This window comes from Lethenteron reissneri, chromosome 53, assembly GCF_015708825.2.
Source record: "Lethenteron reissneri isolate LAM-NWPU_2019-01 chromosome 53, ASM1570882v1, whole genome shotgun sequence".
NCBI lineage: Eukaryota > Metazoa > Chordata > Hyperoartia > Petromyzontiformes > Petromyzontidae > Lethenteron > Lethenteron reissneri.
In genome coordinates this window covers 10,079,415-10,104,702 of record NC_083831.1, presented here as the reverse complement: position 1 = coordinate 10,104,702, position 25,288 = coordinate 10,079,415, and the positions used below count along the sequence as shown (strand labels likewise).

The 25,288-nt window shown below is 47.4% G+C and overlaps 1 protein-coding gene across 1 annotated transcript in view; it reads right to left on the bottom strand.

The window, feature by feature from the left end:
• The window catches only part of LOC133356173 (ryanodine receptor 3-like), a 63,275-nt gene extending 38,569 nt beyond the window's left edge, over window positions 1-24,706 (bottom strand). Inside the window, exons 1-4 of the mRNA XM_061573550.1 lie at window positions 24,645-24,706; window positions 15,882-15,942; window positions 11,215-11,361; window positions 6,696-6,830 (exon numbers count right to left, since the gene is read on the bottom strand). Coding sequence (XP_061429534.1) covers window positions 6,696-6,830; window positions 11,215-11,337 — 258 coding nt within the window. The 5' untranslated portion in view covers window positions 11,338-11,361; window positions 15,882-15,942; window positions 24,645-24,706. The remainder of the gene's footprint in view (window positions 1-6,695; window positions 6,831-11,214; window positions 11,362-15,881; window positions 15,943-24,644) is intronic.
• Window positions 24,707-25,288: the final 582 nt, after the last annotated feature.

The following is a 25,288-nucleotide window of genomic DNA, read 5'->3' as shown; positions in this document are numbered from 1 at the left end:
TGCATTGTCTTAGAAACTGATTGGTCCACACCAGAGACAGCTTTGCCAGAACGGGTAAAACCTCTTCTTATATATTGATACCGGCAAGGGAGGTCCCACGATGTAGCTGCTCATCCCGAAACAACACCAACGTATTGATAACGCTAATAATAACAATAATAAGCGTCATTCGCATGTGTAAAGTGTCGCATTTCGTCCGTAGATCCCAATGCGCCACCGTTGTACGGAAAGCCGGGAAATAAACAGAACCTACGGGAGTTTTCAAGACGGGACTTTAATATATCTCGCAACTCCATAAATGACGTCACGCGATTTTGGACGATTTTTTACCCCCCCCCCCCCTTCGTCACACGGCGTCACAAAAAGTCAGACCCCCCCTCAAATATGACGTCACAAAGTTCTGCCCCACCCCCAAAAAAACACATGCTTCAAATCGCTTTAAACTATTGTCATTGTAGTGCGTATTTAATGCGGCGCTGCACTCTGATGTTGTAGGAGAAAACGTTTATTAAAAAGTCTATTTAATTAAGTAGAACGTGTTGTCTATATTTATTTAAAGTTGCGCATTTTGATGGGACGTCACATTTCTCAAACACCCCCCCCCCCCCCCATCGTCACACATCGTCACAAATGTCTGACCCCCCCCCCCCCAGGTGCGTGACGTCATTTATGGAAGGCCCATTATCAGCAAAGGCAAAGTGTTCCCAAAGCTTGGGGACTGCAGGGTGGTAAATTCCCGGTCACCCCCTGCAGGAACAGAGGCTTGGCCTCGCGAGCGCTTAGGAGGCAGCGATCCGAAGATCTGGATGACCTCGTTGAGGAGTAATCGTGGATCGGTTCCCGCTAGACGTCGCGGGGATTTACCCGCTGAGAGCCTTGGTTAGCTGACTTGAATGTAAACTACAGTAAAACCTTGGATTGCGAGCATAATTCGTTCTGGAAACGTGTTTGTAATCCAAAGCACTCGTATATCAAAGCACTCGTATGTCAGTTGTGATCACGTGACGCTCGGCAGACAAAGCGTATACGCGTACTACTCGTATTGCAAGACCTCGCTCGTTTATCAAATTAATATTTATTTAAATATTTGCTCGTCTTGCGAAACACTCGCAGAGCAAGTTACTCGCAATCCAAGGTTTTACTATATAGAAAAAAAACCTTCATAAATGACGATTTTTTTGTGTCGTTTCGCAAAGGTTCAGCTTCACATGTTTTGGGTCGAGATGGGGCCCGCAGCTGTAGAGCGTTCGTTGCTAGTTGCAGGAGTTCATGGTTCGAGTCGAACTTGATTTGTTTGTTTGTCAAGGGGTGGCGTAGGTGGTATATACCGCGAATTGACATTACACCTGTAGGTAGAACTTCTTTCACACCGTACGTAGCCAACCATACTCATCAGAGGTGCGGGGTGAAGAGGACAAAAGAAACCAATTATGAACGATGCTGTCGGTGGTTTGGTAGTAGGGCAGACAATGTCACGCCGGTAGTTTTGTTCGAGTGTGGGACAATTACACTTGGTCAAAATGCTGCAAGAAAGCGGATTGGCCTGGGGCGTGCGATGAACACCAGCATCGTTGGCCATGGTCAATCCACTGCTGGACGAAGAAACCCTTCCCAATCTGCCGGGCAATCGCTCACAATTCTTACGACGTAATGAATCCACCTGCCGCCTGCAGCAGGAGCCGATTTCATGGATCCGTCTCCTCGACGATGATTTTTTACGAGAAAATAACGATCCGCTCAGACCGTCAATATAAGCATCGGAAGCAGGGGGCAATGATTTCATCGCTCCATCTCTCTCCCTGGTGGGGCCGTCCCGTCGGGATGCGTATGGCGATGGAGAATGGATTAATTTAGAATGTGGTGATTAGCGGGAATGTTGTGGTACGTCGCACACAGAGTTAAGCTCAGTCTCTTCCACGGAACATTCTCTGCATTCCGGAACATCCTCTCTCTCTCTATCTGTGGACCTGCATCTGCCATCCATTCATCATGCTCCCAAATTAAATCCATACCCGTATATATATCCCTCGCATAACCTTTGTAAGGTTGTGCACATGGGCTATATAGTATTTTATAGTAGGGGTTATTTATTGAAACAAATGTTATTTTCTCTCAAAAATACGACACGGGTAATATTAGTGAATCTATATATTTTTTTAAAGCAACGCATTTGGCAATAAAAAACTGTGTTGCCTTAAAAGGAAGAAAAAATTATAAGAGGCGATGTTGGTGATGTTTCTGGCTCGAGCAGTTTTTTCACAGCACACAAATTGCCCAAAACGTTGCCTATTGGAATTCGTTTTATATTTTTTAAAATATTTTTTAAAAATATTTTTTTATTTCTTTTATTTTTCTTTATTTTACATTTTTTTTAAATTGAAATTATATTTTTTATATTTCTTTAATATTAAAAAAAATTGTGAAATATTAAAAAAATATATATATTTGTTTATAAATATATCTTTTTTTTGTTAAGGCCACAGTATGTCTGACGCGCCTGCGTCGAGTTTTCTGTTATTTCGTGCTGCTCGTGCACCAGCCGCCAGCGTGGCATCACTCAATAATGTATTCCACTACACAGTGCCGTTGACATCCAGTGCTCGTTTAAGAATGTTTGGGAAACATGCACGTTGCTTTATTTTGGCATTTACGTATTTGTATGGACAACAGGGAGCATCGTTGTTGTCGTGGTTTGCTCTGAACTTGCTTACCTGAGTTCAACGCTTGGCCATGGCTAACAATAAGCGAAGTATGGTCAGACAACCCAAACCACTGACGCAGTCGGGGGAGGCATTCATCCCAGCAGTGGGTTGACAAAGGGCCGTACACATTTAAATTTTGGGGAACGGTGGCGCAGTGGTGAGTGTACGATGAGACAAACCCCACAACCTGGGTTTGACTCCTGGCCACGGCTGACGTCAGTTCGTGAGTGATGCCTGAAATTGTTCTGGGCATCCCTTTCACCGACCTGCGCCGACCAGTATGGTGAAGTATGGTCAAACCACCCCCATCATCAACAAGGGGCGGGTGTGACCTTCATCCGAGCAGCGAATTGACAAAGGGCTTTACACTTACAATCGGGGAGTGGTGGCACAGTGGTTTGCACACTGCGCTACACTCCCAGCAACGTAGCTTATGATTCCTGCTCAAGTGCAAAAATCAGTGCCAAGCGATGTGAACCCTGGCCAGGACCTCAGCTCAGCCATTTAAGCTTCAAACAATGACGAGATTCTTGCCACACCACCCTCTTCATTGTATGTACTGCGAACTTCTTTCACACTGCACGTAGCCAACCGTGCTAGTCGCAGGTGCCGGGGGAAGGACAAACAAAATGAAACACATCACCAAGCCTGCGTTGATGTGTGGATCACTTGTGCACCTGCTGACGCCCTGCAGGATAAGCGGGGGATCTTGCCCGTTTCGTTGTGTTTCAAAAGGCGATTTGTGTCTTCAAACAGAAAATTAGCATTGGGGCTCCCCCCCCCCCCCCCCCCCCCCGCCATCTCATTTGGTGGGTCCCCCCAAGTCCAGCGGTGGAAATTCCACATTCCCTGGGCAACAGGCAGGCTCTTTATCTCTTGTTATTTCAGTTGCCTATGAAGGGATGCAGCCCTGCATTTGCTCGATCGCGTGACTGCTGCAGGCAGTAGGGTCTCCACCTCCCAGAGCCTATCTGGGAGGAATTTGGTCTGCTCTTAGATGAGGTGGACGGAGCCACACTTCACCCCACCACACGCGATATTCCAATCGCCTGACTGCGGCGTACACCTATGTAAGCTGCTGGGTGGACAGAGGTGGGTTTGGAGGGATTTAAAAAAAAAATCACTGCCAACATCGTTTCAACTTGCCGCGCCGGGAGACAAAATTTAACCAGCATCCTCCGGATTGCAAATCCAACGTGGTGACCGATTTGTTGCACGGGCTGGCTACGTACGGTGCGAAAGAAGTTCAACGTACGCACAATGTACATACAACAACACGGGCCGTAGAGTTGACAGGGCACTTCGCTAAAACCCCTCGTGGCAAAAGTAATCGGATGCCTGCCCATGAATCAAACCGTGAGGTCCAAACAGACCGGCGAGCGTCCGCCACAGACCACTCTAGGCAACCGAACCGCCGGTACGAGTAACCGGTACGGGCAACCACTGGTACGAGTAACCACGCACACTGCTTGTTATTCCTCCGGATTTTCACCACCTTCCTTCTCCCCCCCCCCCTCCCCGTTTCGCGCGCCAACCAGGCAGGCGCAATAAATCATCACCGGGGGCCAAGCAGCCGGCCCCCTCGAACACCGAATTTAACACCAACACCGTGTTAAGAGGCAACACCTGCGACCGTCGCGTGGCAATTATTCGAAACCTTTTGCCGTACGGATTTCGCCCGAAATGTCACGCGGAGAGCCGAGCAATGCTTGGCCCTTTACCCTGACGATGGCGTGAACTCCAGCTGCAAGCTCATCAGTGATACCACGTCGCGGTAATTGTGAGAGTGGACATCGGATACGGTGAAGGAGGGGGGTGAGGTGGGCAAAGGTGCAGCCCTGATATTGGTTGTTCATGCCACTGCTAGGCCACACACACCTCAAAACAACAACAGAAGGGCCACGAGAAACCCCCCCCCCCCGCCTCCAGGAGGGTATGCTGGCCTACTTTTCCACGCTGGTCAGACACCTTGGAAATGGGTGGGCGTACCCTCACTTCACGCCATCTCGCACGCGAAAGCTTGCCGATCATCTCTTCTTTCTTTGGCTGTCCATCGCGAACGATGATGACCGCGGAAGACGGCTAGCTGCGGCAGCATTTCCCTGTGCGCCAGCGGGATGAGAGCCCAGCCCTTGAGCCGGAGCATCTGTGGGGGGCAAGAGTTTGCCGCTCGTCCGCTGGACGGGATTCGCGTCGTGCCGTTGCCGCTGGTGCTTTGGTGCCGATTAAAAAAGAATGTTGTGCCCTTTAGTCTTCAACTCTCTTGACCGAATCGGCCGCGCGGCCACTTCTCCACTGCTTACGGTTGCCTCTTGAAATTTTCCATCCCACATCTCCACATTGATATTGGCTGTCTCGAGGTGTCTTTTAACCATGGTGAACCCACGTGCGCTGCTTGGTGGACAGAAGGAGAGGCTTTGTGGGGCTGCAGTCCAATGAGATTTGAATTGCCAGCCTAGCGTGCTGCTGATCGTTAGACCGCGGCAGCAACGCTCGCCACTATGCCGCTGCAGCAGCAGCCACAGCCACAGCAGCAGCAGGGAGTGGATACCCAAATAGAATTGCCAAGGTTGCTCTCGCCGGGTGTAGTGGTGTGTGCACCCACAACGACGCAGTCGCTTTCGAAGTCGTCCTCTTCGTCTTTCTCTGTCTTCTTCTTCATCTCCTTCTTCATCTTCTTCTTCCGTACGGCTGATGTAGATGCAGAGGCAACAACCCCAATTTCACATTCAGGTGGTTAAGCCAGGCAACTGCGTCAGCAGCAGCGGCGGCGGAGTAGTGTATCGCCGCGATGTCTCCTTCGTGTCTCATGGAAGTGAAGTTGATGGATCACACAGAGATCAGCGTGTGCTGCGAGATTGCCCAGTCCGCTTGGGCTACGAGGTGACCAGCAGAAAAACAGCGAAGGGGGGGGGGGGGTTCCTAGCCCATCTGTGCAGACCTTTGACCTTTAATCCCCCCCCCCCCCCCCCGGCCTCCGTGGGCACTGCAGTCTACGCCCATGTATGAATCGCGAATTGAAAACAATCCATGGATTGGGATGGTCGGCCAATTAATTTGCTCGTGAATGCTTGCGCGAAAAGTCAAGAGTGATTGTCTTGTGGATTGACTGCTCCTTGCCATAGAAAAGTGGAATGCACACCCTTGGGTCTGGGCCTCCGATGGAGATGAGGCCCAGCTAATGGCGGCATGAGCATGGGTGCGCATTGTCTTTTAAACTTTAAGGACGCCACCGTAACTCTCCTCGCATAACCTCGGTTAACAAGACGTATTTTACACGGGTTCATAAATCTCATTGGACTGCGGCCCCACATTAAGAACACGACCGCACTTGAGATGGCTTTAAATTACTTCCTTCATTCATCCATTCACTCGGCCACCAAGAACAGCAGTGCTGCCTTCTGCCCGTTTGATGGAGGCAGCCTGAGGGACTCGCTGCCATTACGGGCCTACAAAAGACTTCTCATCCATCGCGTATAATTTGACGAATAAGGGCCAGAAACTGTGGAACTCCACGGTCGCTTCGTACGAATGGCAGCACGGGAAGTCCTCCGGAGTAGCTCACACTGAGGCGAGCACTCATCTGCTGTACAGTGTGTACAGTATCAAAAACATATTTCTTTGCAAATTTTTGTTAATGCAGACTCGAACGCCTTGTAACAGGGCTTCTATCACCTTAACACCCTCCATGTATGAATGCCAGAGAGTATAAAGCCTATTATTTTTTTCTTCCATCATTCAATACCAATGACAGTGGGAAAAAAAGGGCCCCCGTAGAGATTTAAGCGATGGGAAGCGTCCCTTATCTTCCACTCGTGGCGGAGACGAGTGTGTCGACCGCGCAGCGTCCGAACGCAATCATTCACCGCCGTGCAGAGTTCACGGGGAAGCAAGAAGCCAGGAAAGGGGTTCGGTTGGCCGGGGGAGGGGGGAGGGGAGATGGGCGGGGGTCACTGATGAGGTCTCCAGCGAGCAGAGCGGAGTTCCACTCACGGTGAGCATGTCGTTGCATTTCATGTCGGGTTCGTCCTCGTCCTCGCTCTTGTTGTAGAACTTGCGGAAGAAGTTGAAGGCAATGACGGTGTAGAGGTAGACCACCACGGCCAACAGCCCCACCGTCAGCACCAACTGCGCAGCACACACGCGCACGCACACGCACGCACAGCATTGGAGCCATCAGCATGGCTCATATCCAATTCCTAATGACCTTCGAAGCAGAGCTTCAGACGTAGGATCACTTACGCGCACAAACAAAAGACAATGACAAAGATGCCCCCCCCTCCCACTCCCCCCCCCATATAGCCTACGTAGATTGTTGGGGCAAATGCTGTTAGCGAGCAGGTATGAAGGCCGGCACGGCACACGAGGGGGGGTGGCGTGAGCAACACCACGTGCAGCGCATCGTCGTCTCTTCCTGCCGCTGATGTTTACACCTCGTGCTCGTTTAAGGCTGAGTCAGCCTAAAGGAGGTGGCTCCAAAACAGGTTCAAACTTGTTTCTGATGTTAGCCGCAGCCAGGTATCTAACCGAGGTTGCCAGGTTCGTAGTGCAGCGTGCGAGAACCACAATGCCACCGCCCCTCACACACAGCACTTGAACAGCAATAACAACCGCCATTCGCCGCACCAGGAACGCATTTGAGGCTGAGTCAACCAAGGAGAGGCCCAGAACCGGTTAAAAATTCGCCACTGTTATTGGTCGCGAGCGGGAATCGAACTCGGGTCGCCGGGTCTGGAGTGCGACACACTAACCACTGCTCCACACGTCCACATTCACACACACGCACGCGGCCTCAAATGAGCATTGAGGCATTGGTGCTAATCTCCCGTTTACGGCCATGAGCCGGCAGTGAAAATTCCACATTCCTACGGCGGGGGAAAGATTATCCCATGGGACAAGCAAAGGAAGAGCTTTAACCCCCATGTCACGCCAGCACCCTCTGCACGCCGCTCGCTGAAGCGACCTTGCCGGCTTTGCAGGCGTTGCAGAGATATGCACCACCACGCAGGTGGCTTATTTTTGTTTTTAATAAACCGGGGAACCATGCGAGCACATTGTTTCCGTGACCTTCAAAAATAGCGCACCCCAGTTCTCATTATACAAATGCATGCCGCACGACGTCACGCACAGTCAGCAGAGGCTCAAACTCGTGAAGGAGTGCCGAGCGTCTCTCGTGGGAATGAGAGGCTGGGAACTGATCGAAGAGGAGAGCATTCTCGGATCCAGAATTCGGGATTCCAGAATTTCTGGATTGCAGGAGAGAATTCTGGGATCCAGAATTCCCAGTAGAAAATTTTCTTCTGGGGTCCAGAATTCTCTCCCGGATCCCAGGAAGAATTCTGTATTTCTGGATTCCAAGAATTCTCTCCCAGGAGAAAATTCCCAAAATCTAGAATTATCTCCTAAGATCTAGAATTCTCAAGAGAGAATTCCCAGGAGCATTTAACACGTAGGCTTTCGTGACCAATATTATCCAGAAAACAAGACAAAAACCATCGATTATGAATAATTCCCAGGAGAGGATTCTCTCCTGGGATCCAGATTGAAATTGTTGGCGAAAGGCACGAAGAGTTTCCTTGACGCACTTAAATCTCGAAGCCTTTGTCCCCCCAATTTTTTTATTTTCCAAAAACATCTTCTAACAACAGTAGTGGATTCATCATGGCTATGATGAGAATGAGTTAAGACTTTGTCCATCCATGCTTGACCACGGAATTGCAAGCGTAGCATGAAATCAGCAAAACACAGCCTCGTGTACATGCTTTACACAAATAACAAGAATTGGCTGCTACTATTACTGCAAGGTGAGTTCAAATTAATGTTGAAATGTTTGTCAAGACATTTACACTTGGTCACATGGCACAGTGGCCACTGGCGGAGGCAGTGGGGGGTGGCACGTGCCCCCCCAATGATCTGATCGAAATCCCTAACTTCGATCGGATGATTGGGGTTCATTAGTAATGAATCGGCATTTTGCGACCCCCACTGCCACTGTGTAGCATATTATTACGTGCCAGGGACTCTATGAGATGATAGGACAATAGTCTGAGTCCATAATTGGCAATAAGTCACGGCAAAGCAGTTATAAGTGATTCAGAATTGTGCGTAGTTGCGTATACAGTACACGAATTCCCTGAAGGCATTTACCTTCAGCGAGCGCGATGCCGATCACACAACGCGGTTCGAATTCGACCCTCGATCGATGGCTGCGTCATCGCCGCACACGCGTCGAATAAGAAGCAAGGGACAAGTTCTTACTTACTAACAATTCCTCTATCATTTTCATTGCTGGAGGGGTTGCCCCCCCCCCTACCTAAAAATCCTGGCTCCGCCATTGACAGTGGCAATAGCGGTCTGATGCATTATCTAAAGGCTGTGATTTCAAATTGTGGTTGGGGGTCAACTCGGCTCATGACTATACCTCCGGTGTGAATACAATGAGGAGTACCACTTTGCGGGACGACTGCAATGTGAGTGACGTACGCTACAGCCTTGATCCGCACCAAACTGACATGACAGCGGCAACATTCAGTGCCACAAACAAAACCTCAAAGACTTCAAAATGACCGTTTACTTTTTTATTTACCAGGTAAGGCCCACTGAGCTCTCTATAGCTCTTTTTCAGAAGCGACCTGGCCACAAATGATGGCTCAACGAAGTGGCTTATCATTATGTGGAAATTGATAGCAGCCAAATCTTCTAAACGCGTGTTGAATCTAAATGTGGAGGGAAAAACCAGAGGATCCGGAGAAAAATCCATGCAGCAACAGGGAGAAAGAGAGACATGCAGGGTCGGGATCGTACCCACGACCTCCTTCATACCAGGCGAGGAAGTTAACATCCCACCACCGTGGCACCCCGTTTTAAATGGATTGCGGTAAAAAAACTAAGATGCCATCAATGTAAGTTTATTGGCACAGAGAGGCTACGTTATGAGCGAGGAGCAACCAGACCCTGTCCGAACGAATGAAACAACGCCTGGGAAAAGAAATTACGGTGTGAAAATCATGTTTTTTTTAAAATATGCATACATTATAGACGACAGTCTTCTTTTATTATGAGCACACGTAGCTTTTGTGTGCGCGCGCGTCAACGAGAAGATGTTGCGTCGGTGAGGAGGGGGATGTGGATTGCGCGAGCACATCTGCTCGGCCGTCTGACGCATGTTTGTGCTGCTACTGGTCGAGAGGTTAACCCCTTTGGAGATCACACCCAGTCCGTGGGAGCGCCACTCTCCTCCGCGAATCTCCCCATTACCGTGCGGCCTTCCAAAAATGCAGCCCCAACACACACGGGAGCTGAGGAATCGACGAGGGAACTCGTCGCATCCCTACACGCACGAAACAATCCTTGCAGGGCCATCATTTCAGCGACGAAAAGTCTCGGTCGTTATGCCGTTGGTGGTGGACAAGCGGTAGAAGCAACGTGCGGCGGGCGACAAGGTTAATGATCAGAAATTGCCTGGGATGAGGTCGTAACGAGTGGTCCTCCATTAACGATTTATTACTAATGGGGTTTAGCAGCACAGGAGCCAGCCCTGCACACAAATCGCTCATTAACCCTTGCAGGACCTGTACAAAACCTGTATGCGATGGCAGCAAAACAATTATAAAAAGCCCGTTTGTTTTAATGCTCACGCTTGTATGGTGTGTGTGTTTCATTTAAAATGCTCCCAAGAATTACCAGACATTTCCAATATGCTGATTAATGTTCGGCACTGCTCATAGTGTACGTGTGTGTGTGCGTGCGCATGTGCATGCATCGCCGCTAGGGACACAAAGGCGGTCGGGCGTGGTTGCTGGCCACCCACCCCCTCGTGTACCGTTCCGGCCTTCATAGGTGCTTGCTTTCAGCATTTGCCCAAACAGTCCGTTAAAGGCTACACGGAGGATCATTGTATTTGTCTTTGTTGTATGTATATATATTATGGGAAGTGGTGGAGCAGCAGCTAGTGTACTGCTCAATGAACCTTGGCGATTCGAGTTTGACTCCTGACCGAACTGGTTCTGGGCGCTCTGCTGAGTCTACTCAGCCTTAAATGAGTTGCTGGTTCGGTGTGTAAACAGCAGCACCGGGGGAGACAAGGGCTGATCACAAGGCCTTGTCGTGCGATGTTCTGGTTTTGATCGGTGCTCGCTAAACAACCACGCCTAGGGTTGCCACCTGTCAGGGTTTGACACGGACAGCCTGGACACGGCCTGCTGCGTTCAGGTGGCAACAGGAATTAATTTGCACCACAATCCAGTGCCCGGTATGTGTTGTACTTCATCGCAATAAACCGCACAGTTTTTGTTTTTAATCAACTTGGGCCGATCGAGAAATATTTTCGGCTTTGGTCTGTGGTAGAATAGGCGACAACCAGAATGAAGCCCATCCGCCTTCGGAGACAAACACGTGCCCACACGCTGATAGGTAGCACTACCGCTTTCTACCCACGTGCGCACACACAAGAATGTAAAACGGGGATCTCTGAGGACCGACTGAGCCGGGTGCTGGTGGCAGTGTTCCCCACCTGCTTGCCGTTGTGGGTGACGGACGAGAGGATGGTTCTCAGTGTCTTCACGCCCATGGCGATGTCCAGCAGGTGGGTGGCAAAGAAGAAGTTGTTGTAGTGGCCCAGCATGGACATGATCATGTACCATGTCAGGTAGAGCCAGGACTGCGAGAGCAACACGGCAAAACAAGTGTTCGCAATAAAGATTTTTGGGTTAGATCGCGTAAGTATAAATGTGCCGTAACACTCCACCACCCGACAAAGCCAGTAGGGTTTGTCACGGTAAACAACGAATAATATCAGTCGGAAAAGCCTACGTGTTGAACCGAAACATAACAAAAACATTGTATTCCGGCACAACGTGTTGGTTGCCAAAAAACGAATATATAAAATTCGATCCATTCCCAAAAGGAGTGAGCAACGTAGAATAAAAAAAAGGTTGCAAATAGAAGAAGACCTAACGATGCAGGCAGTGATGAGATGGGAACTGGCAATATCTGGACACGTACGTAGGATGGACAACAAATGGAAGATTAAAAGTGTGTTGTTGTTTAACACGTAGGCTTTCACGACCAATATTATTCATAATAAACGTTTTTGGGTTAGATTGCGTTATTTATAAATGTGTCGAAATCCTCCATCACCCGACACGGCCAATCAGTAAAAAAAGTGTCACGTTGACAAAAGACAAATAGTTCACTACTTTAGCCCACCGGTGTGTTGAAGCGTGGTACCAGAAAGATGCGGCCACTACTTGAGCCATATTGACACAAGACAGAGAGACAAGTGGAAGCAAATGACGAAATGTGCAGTGGACACCCACTGGGCGATCTGCCCATGGATGGTGATGCCGACGACGACAATGACGACGACAATGATGACGACGACGACGATGATGACGATTCGCAAGAAATCTGTTGCGGGTGCTCATCTTCAATTGGATTTCTTTGAACGGCAGCGCTTCTTTTTTGTTACCTGTCGTTTGCCGATTGCTGATGCTGTTGCTGCTTTGGCGGTGGTGCGCAAAGCACAATTAGCAGCAAGAACAACAAGAAACTCGTTCGTCACGAACAACACCGTGGCTTCTACCGTTAAGCGCCTTCTAAAAAAAAACTCCCCTTTTATTTGACTTTTATTGAGCGGATCTCTGAGCTGGGCTCTCCGCGCCTCAGGGTCGCTGCTTCGGGCAAAGAGAAAATTGTGCGCGTTGCAAATTAGCGGACGCATTATTCTCGTAAAATCGGCGACGTGTCAGGTGATGGGCGGCTTCTTCCGAGCAAAGAACTCATTACATTTAATTCCATTTACGTGCTATGAAGATGTCTGAATCATCACCTATTTATATATATATTTATTTTTAAGGATGTGCTACTGACGAACGTTTAGCGTTTCTTTTTTGTTTTATGATGGGTCCATTAGCACAAATTATGCTTCTGTAGAGACAACGCAGAAAATGTAAGAATTTGAAAAAACATTTAAAAAGTCATGTGCGACCGCGTGCGTGCTTTCTGCATTCAGTAAACGGCAGTGCGTTTTGTGAACGCCGAAGGCACGCACCACAATTTAGTGCAAAAAAATGCAGCTTTGTGTTTCCCGCATGCTGCTTTTGTACGCACGTTGAACTTCGTTCACACCCTACGTAGCCAACCGCGCTAATCGGAGGCACGGGAAGGGTGGTGGTGATGATGATGATGATCGGGGTAGTGGCGATGGCGTGGCGCAAGAGTCCAGTCAGACCAGACGTGTCATTTGTCGGTACCAGCTGAGGGCAGCAGAGCTATAAGCTGTTCCAAGTTATTGATGCGGCTAATAACCGTGAGACATGTTCGAACCGTTCGGATTGAGTGGGATATTAAACAATCCACTCTTTATTTGTCAAATAAACACATCAGCATTGCTAAACTCTCGCCACCTTAGGCAGGACCAATCTCTGCTCTGGCAACATGGACTCATTGTTATCACACTATGTAACACAATTTTTGTTCCTGGGTAGTAAGTGTTATTTCGTAATTTCCATTGCCTAAAAAGTATATAAATGACTATTATTCCCCACAAATTTTGCTTTTGTGACCAGGACAGTGATATTTAGAAATTTACCTATTTTCAATGAGAAAACAGGCGAATTTGTGTCTTTTCGTTCACGTAAACTCAGAAGAAAAAAACATAAATCAAAATTAACATGTATTTATACTAAAGTAATACAAAAAATACTACAAAAGATTTAGAAGCGAGTAGTTTTTCGAGATTTACGATTGTATTGTAAATCACTTTCACGAATCAGCCCCCAAATGTAGTCTCCTATCATGTTCTCGTTATATTGTCCTTGGTAGCGGCGTTCAAAGTCCAGTATATCCTCGTGGAAGCGCTCGCCTTGCTCCTCCGAGTACGCTCCCATGTTCTCCTTGAATTTATCAAGATGAGCATCAAGGATATGGACTTTGGGGGACATCCTACAGCCCCCATTATGCCGTAGTTCTTCGCCAAAGTCTCAACCAGCTCCACATAGTTTTCGACCGTGTGATTGCCCAGGAAGCCACGGACCACTGCGACAAAGCTGCTCCAAGCCGCTTTCGCCTTACTAGTGAGCTTCTTGGGGAATTCATTGCACTCCAGGATCTTCTTCATCTGTGTTCCGATGAAGACACCGGCTTTGACTTTTGCTTCAAACAGCTTAGAGAAGAAGTCTTGAAGGTTCTGTAAGGCTGCCGACTCCTTATCTACAGCTCTGACAAATTATTTCACAAGGCCCAATTTGATGTGGCATCAGCACCTTCCAGGGGTCCACCAGTGGCTCCCATTGGACGTTGTTCCTCCCCACAGAGAACTCGGTCCGCTGTGGCCAGTCCCGCCTGTGGTAGTGCGCCCAAAGGCAAAGATAGCAGGGAAACTTGGTAAAACCGCCTTGGAGACCCATTAGGAATGCCACCATTTTGAAGACTCCGATGACCTTCCAAGGCATCCAGCAAGGTCTTGATGCTGTTGTAATCCTCTTTGAGGTGCACCGAGTGAGCCAGGGGAAGAGACGGGTACTTGTTACCATTATGGAGCAGCACGGCTTTGAGGCTCCTGGATGAGCTATCAATGAAGAGGCGCCACTCATTCTGGTTATAGGAGATTCCGATTGCCTCGAACAGACTGGTCACATTGTGGCAGAAGCAAAGCCCATCTTGAGGGGTGAAGAAGCTGCAAAAAGGTTGGTGACACTTCCTCTGATCTGCGACTTGCACATTTTCATCCAACAAGTTCCACTGCTTGAGCCTAGACATCAAACGCTCAGCATTGGATTTGGGTAGACCAAGATCTCTGATCAAGTCGTTGAGGTCTTTTTGGTTGGGGTAGTATGGGTTTCTCTTCTCAGCTCCACCTCTGAAATTGTCATCTGGATCTACAACGTCTTCCTCGCTCTCTGACTTGCTGCTCTCTTCTAAAGTTTTTTTTTCAATAACATTGAAAATTGTAAAACATTTGAAAATTAAAAACTTTTACCATTTTAAAAAAATGTCTAAAAATATATATAACATCAAATTCCGAGCAACAATTGTCCATCTTATCTTCCAGAGTTTTTTTGCATTGCTCGCAGGTAAAATGAGGTGTCCAGGGTTTGTCTTGATCCCCAACAGGAATGCCGAAATATGCCTTGTAGGCCTCACACATCTTAGCAGATGCTTCCACAGAGTACTTTTTCACTTTGTCTTGATAAATTGGCCGCAGGCATAGAAACATGAGTCTGTCGGATGCTTGCAGCCTCTTGATGCCATCTCAGAAAAATGTAGATATGGATCCACTTAGGCAGCTGGAACTAAACTGAACTGGTGGGCTTAAGGCCCCTGTATTTATACTACTATTTATATTACTGGAAAGTTCTAGAATGTTCTAGAAGTTACTCCAAGTTTACGCAGCACTGAATCTATCTGTAATGTTCTGGAAAATAGGTAGATTTCTAAATATCACTGTCCTGGTCACAAAAGTAAAGTTTGTGGGGAATAATAGCCATTTTCTGTACTTTTGCGGCTTTAGAAATTAGGAAATAACACTACCCAGGAACAAAAAAAAATATGTTACACAGTGTCATCAGTCGCACCAGAAGCAGCAACAGTATCAGCAGCAGCAGAGGCAACGGTCGCTGCATCATCAATCAGCAGCAGGAGCACTAACAACAGCAAGCCACATCAGCAGTAGCAAGAGCATCAGCAGCTGCAGAATCAGCAGCAGCAGTTGCATCGTCAACATTATGATCAGCAGCGAGGGAAACAGTTGGAGCATTAGCAGCAGTTTAGACATCATCAGCAGCAGTATCATCATAATTATCTGTAGCTACAAGACCAGAATCAGATGCATCAGCAGCAGCAGCTACATCAACATCAGCAGTGGCAACATCATCATCAGCAGCACCAGCATTAGTTTCGTCAGCAGCAACTGCATCAGCAGCAGTATAAGCAGCAAAACTCAGCGTCACCATGATTATCAGTAGCCGCATAATAATTATCAGCGGCACCGGAATCAATGTTAACCAATGTTAAACCAAGAATGGTTCAATCCCTGTGTGACCTCCAGCCGGCTAGAGGTCGTCGGGGTGATGCGGAGCGCGTGAATGAGAGAGAGGGACGCCACGGGCTGGAGGGTCGGCATCCGACGGGCAAAACAAAAAAAAAACACAAAACGCGTCGCCCGGACACACCACTCACGTTATCGGTGAACACAACGCCAAGCTTCCAGAGCTGATACTTGAAGTCGATGTAGTTGATTCTGGTAAGAAGAACAACAACAACAACACAAATCAGCGAGGACAAAGGTAAGAAAATTGCAAACCAGCGGCGCGAGCACGTGGCCATTACCAATGGCGCTGATTTCCTCCCCCCCCCCCCCCACACAATCGTGCAAGTACAACGGAATTGGGGGCACCAAGTAAACAACAGTCCCTCCCCCCCCCCGACCTCGCCCCATGTCCCCTCCACCACCAACCAACCCTTCTGTCAAGTGTCCCTTTTTAAAAAGGCAGGAGAGGTAAGGCTCTCTTCCCCCCCCCCGTCACTGGATGCGCTTCTGCGGCGGCCGTCTGGAACGCTCTTCCCTTCCGATATTAGGAGGTCACTGGGAGCTACGCACTTTTTAAATCATCCGGATTGGAAACTCTTCTCTTTAGAACGGCTTTTTTTGTTGGTTAGTTTGTTGTCCTGCCCCCCACCCCCGCACCTCCGATGAGCACGGTTGGCTACGTACGGTGCGAAAGAAGTTCAACGTACGTACGTGCACGTACTGGGTAGGATTAAAGATGGCATTGTTGGTGTGCGCGTGGCAGCTGCCTATGACTTTTCCACGTGTCGGCAAGCATCTGTGCTATTGACACAGCCGCTGTCAATCCACTGCTGGATGATGGCCTCCCCCACACCCTGTAAGTCACAGGGGTAGTTTGACCATACTTCGCATGAACGTAGTCTTTACAGAGGAGCTTTGTCTTGCGAGTGTGTGTTTCCCTGTGGGGAGCGGTAGTGCCGTGGTTAGTGCGCTGCCCTACGAACCCAGCGACCTGGGTTCGCTTCCCGATCACGGCCAACACCAGTGACAATTATCTGAGCCGGTACTGGGCCTCCCATAGGTCGATTCAACCTCGAATGAGAGCCTGGTGCGGTGTGTAAACATCGCCACTTGGGAGACAAAGGCGGCCAGGCGTGATGCTGGGCACCGACCTCTTCGTGTGCCGTTCTAGCCTTTGGAGGTGCTCGCTAACAGCTCTTGCCCCAATGGTCTGTTAAGGCTATAAGGGGGACCTGTATCCTTGTTACCCTGTATGCGCGAGTGTCTGTAACATGTGTGCAAGTGAACGCGTGTGATTTTGCAGCGGTCGTTAGACCACTTGTGACAGTTTGAAGCAACCAAACTTTCTATTGGCCACGGTTCATCGTTTTGTAAAATTGCTGCCTTCAATTGGCTCCTCTCGATGGTTAGGGCACAAAATGCAGTCATCATTCCTGAATGAGTACCTTGATGGGCTGTGTGATTCAGTGGCGGGGGTCATCAGATGCAACACTGGAGGGAATCATCAAACCAAACTCATACGTCCCATACATTAAAAAAACGAAATCCCATTTGGACCCTACAAGCCACTCTAACGATATCCTCTTTAGGAAATGTCTGCACACAAAATGTTTGCTGTTGGTTTTTATTTTCTTATGTAATCTTTCATGCGTTTATTTTTGCGCTTTTCTGTTCTGCAAACAATTCCCCAATTCTTCCTTTAAAATGTACAAGGGTCTGTCTGTAAAGTCCACGTCCTATTTATGTTGTGTGGAAGTCATCAAATTACCTTAACAAACCAATACTCTAACCACCAGATTGCACGCAATGGCACAATTAGCGTTTGTTATAATTCTCGACTTAAAGCTTTCGTGGCTGCAGGAATTCATATTCTTTGGGTCTTTAGGTAAAGCCACATAGATAGAAAAAATAATAACAATATCACGATATTTCGATCGCAACACAAGCAATCGTTCACCTGATGACGATTGCTTGTGTTGCGATCGAAACGTCGTGATATTGTTATTATTTTTGTTATTTTTTCTATCTACGTGGCTTTACCGAAAGACCGAAGTAATTTGTTATATTTGTTATTATTATTATTGGAATTATCGACCTAAATTGTGCGATCGTGCGATTACTCAGTACATCTGAGAGGCTGGATGAGCTGAAGAAACAGTGAGGAATTCAGCTGGAAGAAATGTGCTATGAAGAAATTGCCTGAAACATCCCCGATAATATAATTACGTATTTACTTTCAAGGCCACACAGCATTATTGACGTGACTTGTGAAATGTGTAGGAAATGCGAGAGGAGTTATCTCTGCATCACGTACGTGCTACTAACTGGCTGCCATAGTAAACGTTTGCGATTAGTTTGCTGCCCTACCCACCGCGACTCCGATTCGCACGGCCGGTTGTGCGACGTACGGTGCGAAAGAAGTTCAGCAATACGTACAAACAACTAAACCCAGCCGTAGTTCCATCCGTTCTAATTTAGAGGAACTAAAGCTACGTGTCCACGACAGTGAGTGAGAGCAGTCTGGGCTGTGGCGGCACGCTTCTTACCTCAAGCGACCAAACCCCACAGCCTCAGCGACCTATGACCCTTCCCCATCCCTACCCCGCATCCCTTCACCTTCTCTTCACCTTCATAGTCAGGGGGCGGCGGCGTGGTGGGGGGAGTGATCATAATTAGTTCCGAGCGACGTTTCACATTCAACTCGCTCGGCTTGAGACGACGGCGCCGTTCAAAAGCAAACATGCGCAAGGGACGATGGGCGCGCGCCGGATTTCGTAAATGCATTTAAGGCCGAGGAGGCTCGTAAAAATCTGCCGAAGATTAAACAATTGCCGCTGCGCCCTGGAGAGGTCAGACTCTGTTGAAACATCGAGGAGAAAGCGACCGCTCCACAAAGTGCACGGACACCGCACTGGGCGCGGACGATTCATCGGCCGCACTGGGCGCGGACGATTCATCGGCCGCACTGGGTGCGTGGAACATTGTGACTGTTGTCGCTGCCGCCCCTGCGCCACGCAACATTTAATACGGAAGCAGAAGAAACAAAAAAATTGAAAATAGGACGGATTACATTTGGAGGCAACCCTTGTCAAAGTGAAGCTCTTGTCCTTTCCTGACCCCCCCCCCCGCCTTCCCCCCCCCCCACAAAAGGACCCACAGCGGTGCTGGCTCAGTGCTCTGACAAGGGCATTGACAATCGGCCAGAGCCACTCAGCCACGCTGCTGCTATATCGGCATATCCCTCCTTAAGAACCTTAACAAAACCCAAGGGAGGGGGGGGGCAGGGGTGGAGGTTTATTTTTGTAAGGGATAAGCTACAGTTAGGTTTAGTGAATTATTCACTCGGGGGGGGGGGGCATTCTACTCTATGACACATGAGTGGAAGTTCAACCCCACACCCCCATGCCCCTGTTCACATCAATGCAATTCGTTGGCTTCCATGACAGCACACAAACCGGACACGATTTGATGCAATCGAACATTGCAAAAGTCAGTTTTGACAATCAGACGATCCAGAGTTCTGGGATCTAGGCCTCGCACGAAAACATGCTATTCCTCTTTAAGATTATCCCATTTTGGTCCGACAAAAGCATGAATTGATGTCAAAGTAAAACAAAAATCCTTGTTCAAATTACAAATTGTATGGGAAGATGGCACCACCGGTAGACCTGAGCCAGTCATGCAAATCCCACATTCCTATGGCACGGGCTAGCCTATCCCTACACACAGCCACCGTTGATGTCTCAAGGTGGTGCTCATTTGATCAACCCGTAAACGATAACTGCTGGGCCCGAATTTAACATCCTGCCAGGATGCGAATTCTCAGCCTTCTGGTCCGTGAGTCGAGGGTTCGATCCACAGAGCCCCCCTCTTGTGCATTTACGCTTCTCGGATTTGTAATCCAACAATCTCGGGGGCAAGGTTTGGTGAATTCACCCAAATGTTAGAGCCATCAAAAGCATCTGACGATGAACTGATGGGTAATGACTTTGGTGGGGCGGAGGTTGGGGGGGGGGTGGGAAGAACAGCAAGGAGGTGTCTAAAGAATCCCGCTGAAAAGTTTGAGCGTTGTTCGCACTACGTGGGGTTTGCACGCTGCTCCCATTCAAAGTAGACATTCCATGATATCTGCCACGAATATGCCTGTAGGCGCGTATCCAGTTGACAAGGGCAATTTTATTTCTAAACACAGAGCTTCCTCGGGTTCCAATTGATTAAATATGATGGGATGCCACTTATTAAATTGTTTGTGTAGGGTAAAGGGCTAGGGGTCAGGGGGTTCAAGGTTAATGTTTAGGGTTTAATGTAATCTGTTAAGGTTAGGGATAGGTTTTTGAGTTATGGGTTTAGGGTTAGGAATCAACGTTTTGGGTTTAGAGTAATATGTTAAGGTTATGGATAGGATTTTGAGTTATATGTTTGGAGATAGGGTTAGGAATTTACGTTTAAGTTTTAAAGTAATCTGTTAAGGTTAAGGATAGAGTTTATCACTAGGCATTAGGGTTAGGGATTTAGGATCACATTTAAGGGTTTGGGCTTATGGATAGGGTTAGGGCTCATGGGTAGGGTTACATGTTTAGGGGTTAAATGTTACGGTTTATAATTGGGCTTTAACGATTCGGGGTTAAGTGGTATGGGTTAAGCGTCATGGCTTATGGATTGGGTTAAAGGGGTTAAAAGTTCGGGTTTCAGGGTAAGGCATTAATTTATGGGTTTGGTGTTAGGGCAGGGTTAGAGGTCAGGGATTAGGACGATGGGTTTGGGTTATGGTCTCGGGTAAGGGGTTGTGGTTCATAGTTAGCATTAGGTTTTAGGAGTAGGGGTTAATGACTAGGAGTTTGTGGTTGGGCTTAATGATGAAGGGGTTAGACTCAAGGGTTAGGAGTTAGACTTGGATTTTTAAAGTGGGGGGGGGCGGGTTATGACATTGGAACCTGAGACTGCTTTTCTCGTCACGCATGTGTGGGGACAGTCGTCTGACAAAGATTCCGGTGAGAAATATTTGCCTCGTCTATCAACACAATGAACGCGCCTCCCTGGTGGCAAATATAGTAGTCATTAGAAACGACATAGGGCCGTAGATTATAGTACTGCACTTAACTCAGAACATTCATGAACTTTGACCATGCAATACTCACTGAATCTCAAGACTGTTTTTAAGGAAAGTTCCCACATTATAATGTTTTGGGCCAATTCCGAGGAGTTTGTATGTGGGAAGAAACTGGATTACTAAGAGAAGACCTTTGCATACGAGGGGATAACACACTCAAAGGGCGAGTTAATTAACCTTCTTGCTGTACTACCATCACCCAGGGCCAGCAGTTTGGGAGTCTCACTCATCTTATATGAGCCACCAACTCTTGCCTCCAAAGTACTGGATCCACCAGTGGTGTTGTTGTTATTATTATTATTATTGAGATTGCAGAATGATCACTGGTTATAAGTTTTAGTCTACAGCAGTGGCCTGAAAACAGTGGCCTGAAACCAAACGACAGGACCAGAGGAGCCCTAAGCAAGCGGCCTCACGTGTCCATGGTTTAAAGTGCCGTCACGTTTAAAACTTGGGCCAGCTTCACAAATACATGGGGGTGGGGGCAAACGGGATTCGGCTGCCAAGATTAAACACGTTTTAAAGGTTTGGTTATGCACTTACATACGTAAATAAAGGTATCACAACTGAGCGTTGAAGGAACATAAGTAGGTGAAGGATCATCAGTCGGTCAGTAGGAGCACGTTAATATACAGAAATGTTTGTAAAACGCGAACAATGAAAAAACGCATTAATGTGTAATTCAAATCGACCATTGAATAGCGATACCCGTAAAAGAAAATAAGTGAATAGTAAGGAATCAACATGAACTCCGTCAATATTACTTGAAAAGTACATTGAGTGACGGGTGAAAAGCGAAAATGAGCGAATGGGTGAATGAATACAATACCTGTTTTCTTCGCACAAAAAAGCACTAGGGCCGTATTGAGCCAACACTTTACACATTAGCACATTTCTCAACGTGGCTCCAGACACAGCAGGGGGTACACAACTTTCGCCATTGGCAATGCTCTCAATGCAAGCAATGTTCAAGTGTGACTCTACTCCACAGACTAACACCAGGCAACACGCAGAGCACTGAGAATTCATCAATAAACCATGTTTATACTTAAGCTAAGACTGCGAACACAAACGTTTACTAAAAGTCAGAAATTAACCCCAACTGTGTTTGCGACCTAGGTGAAATGTCTATCTGCACCTTTTTGCATTGAACGTGGACCCATTTCTTACAGAAAAGAGTCCTTGCCTACAAACATGGAGCAGTTCAACAGCGTTTGGTTCAAGCTAACACGACTCCTGAAATCGGTCCACAGTTTGCTAACATTGGAACAATGCACCCAGAAGGCCGTGCAGTCGATGGATGGTGGAAAACAGAATTGCACTCTTTGCGTGGAGAAACACACGTGGGAAGGAGACATTATTTATGTATTTATCTGTCCTGTAGCGATTGCTTCAGGGGGCTCGTATTTTTTCCCACAAGAGGCTGTGTTTCTCACATAGTCCGTGACCTCACTATTGCAATAAACATCTCACGAGTCTTCACAACAAATCGTTCAACCCCTATTACCAGCTATTGCAAGAGACACCCTAGGAATGATCTCTCCAAGGTGAACTCTGATACAAGCACGCCTGCTGATTCGAAAAACAGCCTCTGGAATTAGCCTGTCCTTTTTTACCAAATGAAGGCCCAATAAGTGTGACAATTGGATAAAGTGCCAGAAAAATGGTGCAATGAGTAGAGCAATATTATCCCCATTGTTGATTCATCCTGCACCAATAGACTTGATATCCTAGTGATCAGAACCGTCGGCATCGAGGCATTTACACAGCGGTGGCTGGCCTGGCATGGGGCGTCGAGGCAAGTGTGTCCCACCGTCAGATTAAATTCGTCATCACAACGAGCCATGGGTCACGGTCCACTGCTGGATGAACGCCTCCTCGGGCTGCCACCACCTCGCAAAATAAATGTTGACCCACCAGTTGCCACTGTATTTACATGGGCTCCAGGAAAGAGTCACCTGGGAGATACTGACGGTTTGATTCCTACTAAAAACCACGTCGTAATTTAAGTGATTTTCGTCGTGAATTACCAGCAAATACCATCAGCTGTAAAGTGGACGTTCAATGCCCTGTGATATAACTATTGAAGTGATTCGCCCGAGATGAAAAATTGAAATTCCACAAATAGCAATAACTGTCGCAATGTAACAGAAGTTGATAGATTACGCTATCGAGAAAATCGTGAATTTTTCTGTGGAGTATTCACGATTTTCAAAGTGGTGGTAGCTTCTCCATGAATTATCTTCCCTGATGAAACCGAAAACTAGAAACCTGTCACCTCGCTGCGTTTGCCGCCTGGCGAATGGAGGGTGTCAAAAATGACTGATTTGAAATAAAATGGTAATAAGGACAAAAAAGTTGTATCTGCACGTGTTTTTTTTTTATTTACTCGAAAACACTGCAAGCAACTGGAGTGGAGTTTTACCCCCTGCACGGAATGGAGCAACGTTGACAGGTTTGACCCGGGAGAGCAGAGTGGGGGGGGGGGGGGGAAGGACACTGTGAAAAGGAAAGCAACGTTAAGAGCATGCAACAACAACAAACCAAGAGAAGAGAGTCAAAATGATGGGTCTACCTTTTCTGCTTTCCAGTAAATAACCCGCTTCACAGTGCAAGCGCGTCGTGGAGAAAAACAGGGTTATGAAATGAACAACATACGATTAGCAATGAACAGCAAGCAACATACTCTGTTTCATTGCAATGAAGGGCTCTTCATTTCAAACAGACACGTGTGATCTCAACAAGATTTGAGAATCATTTAAAATAAACATTGAATTATGCTTTTTTTTACGTACTGTATATTAACAACAAATATTTTATACAATTTTATTTCGAAAAGTTGTTCCCCCGAATTGTACCAAGATTGTGTTATTGTCGTCGCGTCATCACAAAACCAAGAATCCGCTTGGATGTTGCGCCAGAGCAGTGTCGACCCTTCCATTAGAAAACAGCCCACAGAAGTGGATATTACAGAGCTGCCTCTGAGATCCATTCAAGTGACCTCTGGTTCACACGGAAGCAAGCAGCACAAACCCCACTCACCCTGCATATACGAGTGAAGTTCATGGGAGTCAAACGGATAATTTTGTTCTCAATAGCTGTAATTCAACCAAATTATCAGCAGAACCAAATGTGATGGTGTTTTTTGTGCCATCGCTGGAAGCCGGGCTCAGGCGATCAATTTACTCAACTTAAGGACCCAGTTTATTCACATGCAGCTGCCTGGATTGAAACCCAGGACCTCAGTGGTGCATTAATTCGTATTTTTTATGCATAAAAAAACACATAATTCAAGATAGCATGTAAATCACATCATGAAAAGCAGCTGTACTTTTTAATGGCTGAGGTTTCAGATCACACATCAAATACGCATGGAAGTTCACGTTTTCCTGTTTTGGGTTATGAACGTAGACATCATTCAATATTTGAGGAGATTTAGATATCTTTTTTTACTGATCAAAATCGGGGAGGATGTTGAGCAAACATGAGAACATCGTCAAATGTGTTTATAAAACGTGTTCTACACTTTAAAAGGAGATAATGGAAACTTGCCCAATGCATTCACGCACTTCAGAAAATACTACACGATTGCATTCTTCTTTTGTTCTTTCAATGAGGGAAAAAATAATGATCTTCATCACCGTGGAGAGCATTCCACGTGCTTAATGGATAGGACCAAAGCAGCTGTGTATGCTTAAAGCAACCACTTCACCAAGTGGTGACTAATGATAGTGACTATTTTTACAATCTCATCAGCCCCGCTACCAAATGAATTTATCCGAGACGTGTGTCCGAAACTTACGATCAAGGTGCAGCCCTGCAATTCCTCGCTCGCGCCACTGCGAAAGGGAACCCCCCCCCCCCCCCTTCCAGACAGAGCTCAGGAGAGCCCTTCCAGCGGGGTATTTGGCCTACTCTTCCACGCTGGCCAGACAGTCTCGGGAAGAGGTGGGAGTACCGGCAATTTACCCCACCACACGTGCCCCCCCCCACTGATCAACGAGCTGTGGTGAACCCACCGAGACAGTCGGGTGCACAGAGTCGTTGATGGGGATTTTTGTGTTTTAAACAAAAACTTGCCCCACCGCTCTTTCAACCGCCGTGCCGCAGAGATCGAATCAATCGCAAGTCCATCACACTGACCGTTACGCCACGGCGGTTGACCCAACTATGCCTCGTGTGTCCAGCGGTGTGAAATCGGAATTTCCCGTTAAAGACGCTGCTCCACGAAATTATAATAATTGTGTTCATAGCGAACACTGCTGTAAATAACGTGCATGAAAGGGGCCTTTTACTTACACTGGTCTTAATGGGAATTATTTAAAATGGAAACGTGGATTCTTGGGTGTAAATCTGGGCGCAAAATCTGCAAAAACGCAAAATGATGAACTCTCCAATTTTAACGAATAAGCCTCAGAAGCAAATCGTCGTACAAATTTGGCCCGA